The sequence below is a fragment of the Phalaenopsis equestris genome, unplaced genomic scaffold (assembly GCF_001263595.1).
Source record: "Phalaenopsis equestris unplaced genomic scaffold, ASM126359v1 Scaffold000002, whole genome shotgun sequence".
In the NCBI taxonomy this organism is placed as follows: domain Eukaryota; kingdom Viridiplantae; phylum Streptophyta; class Magnoliopsida; order Asparagales; family Orchidaceae; genus Phalaenopsis; species Phalaenopsis equestris.
The window spans coordinates 30,693,628-30,694,417 of NW_018164444.1; the positions used below are offsets into that span (position 1 = coordinate 30,693,628).

Here is a 790-nt window from a genome sequence, read left to right on the forward strand (position 1 = left end):
CGCAGCATAGAAAATGTGCCTTATGAAAGAGTCTATGAAAGGGGATGGAAGTCAATTCTAGAGTGACGTTCTAGCTATGTCGACAATAATTCCTCCCGGAAAAAGGAAGTCGAGTTTCTTGATGAAAAGAACGTTTCAAAAGCAACACGGCTTGAAGCATCTCTTTTCTTTCGGAGACCTACTGACATGAGAATGGTACTTGCTGCCCTGCGGCTTGCCGACTGCTTCCCTTTCCTGCCTATGCATCTTCCTGCCTGACAGCGCCCTCTTGCTGGTCAATCCAAAGACCGGGACTCTTCCCTGACTGGCCTGATTGGACCGCTCTGCCTACTGGGCCTGGCTACCCCGCAACTTACCGCTTCAAAGCTAGCGCCTTGGCTACCGCTTGCTTGCGGCTGAAACCGGCTTTCTTGGCGTTTTTGCTACCGGCAGGACAGGACTGCAGCTACGACTACATGCGCATCTAGTGCAGTGGCTTGGAAGCAAGCTACCTTGACCATCTTCCGAAGTTCTCAATAATCTACTGACTTCTCAAAAAGGCTTCCGTCGCGGACTGCTCTACATTCAGCCACGCCACAGTGACTTCCGAAGCGCTACGGACGGGACGGACGAAGCAGCCAATTGCTGGCTCTGAATAACCAGCCCAGCAAGAAGCTCAATTCTTCCATAACATAACGGGGCGGGATTGCGCGCGAGCCGAGTGACGTAGGTGCACAAGAGTACTTCGCGCCACAACCATCTCTTTTTTAGATATTCTAAGGACCGATGCCTGCTGCTTCATCTGGTAGAA

The 790-nt window shown here is 51.6% G+C and overlaps 1 protein-coding gene across 1 annotated transcript in view; it reads right to left on the minus strand.

Annotated features, from left to right (window-relative positions):
- Positions 1 to 269: 269 nt before the first annotated feature.
- The window catches only part of LOC110039271 (cytochrome c biogenesis CcmF N-terminal-like mitochondrial protein 2), a 961-nt gene continuing 440 nt past the window's right edge, over positions 270 to 790 (minus strand). Inside the window, 1 exon segment of the mRNA XM_020744282.1 lies at positions 270 to 790. This exon segment is cut by the window's right edge and continues 237 nt beyond it. Within this exon segment, the coding sequence (XP_020599941.1) occupies positions 656 to 790 (135 nt within the window). The 3' untranslated portion in view covers positions 270 to 655.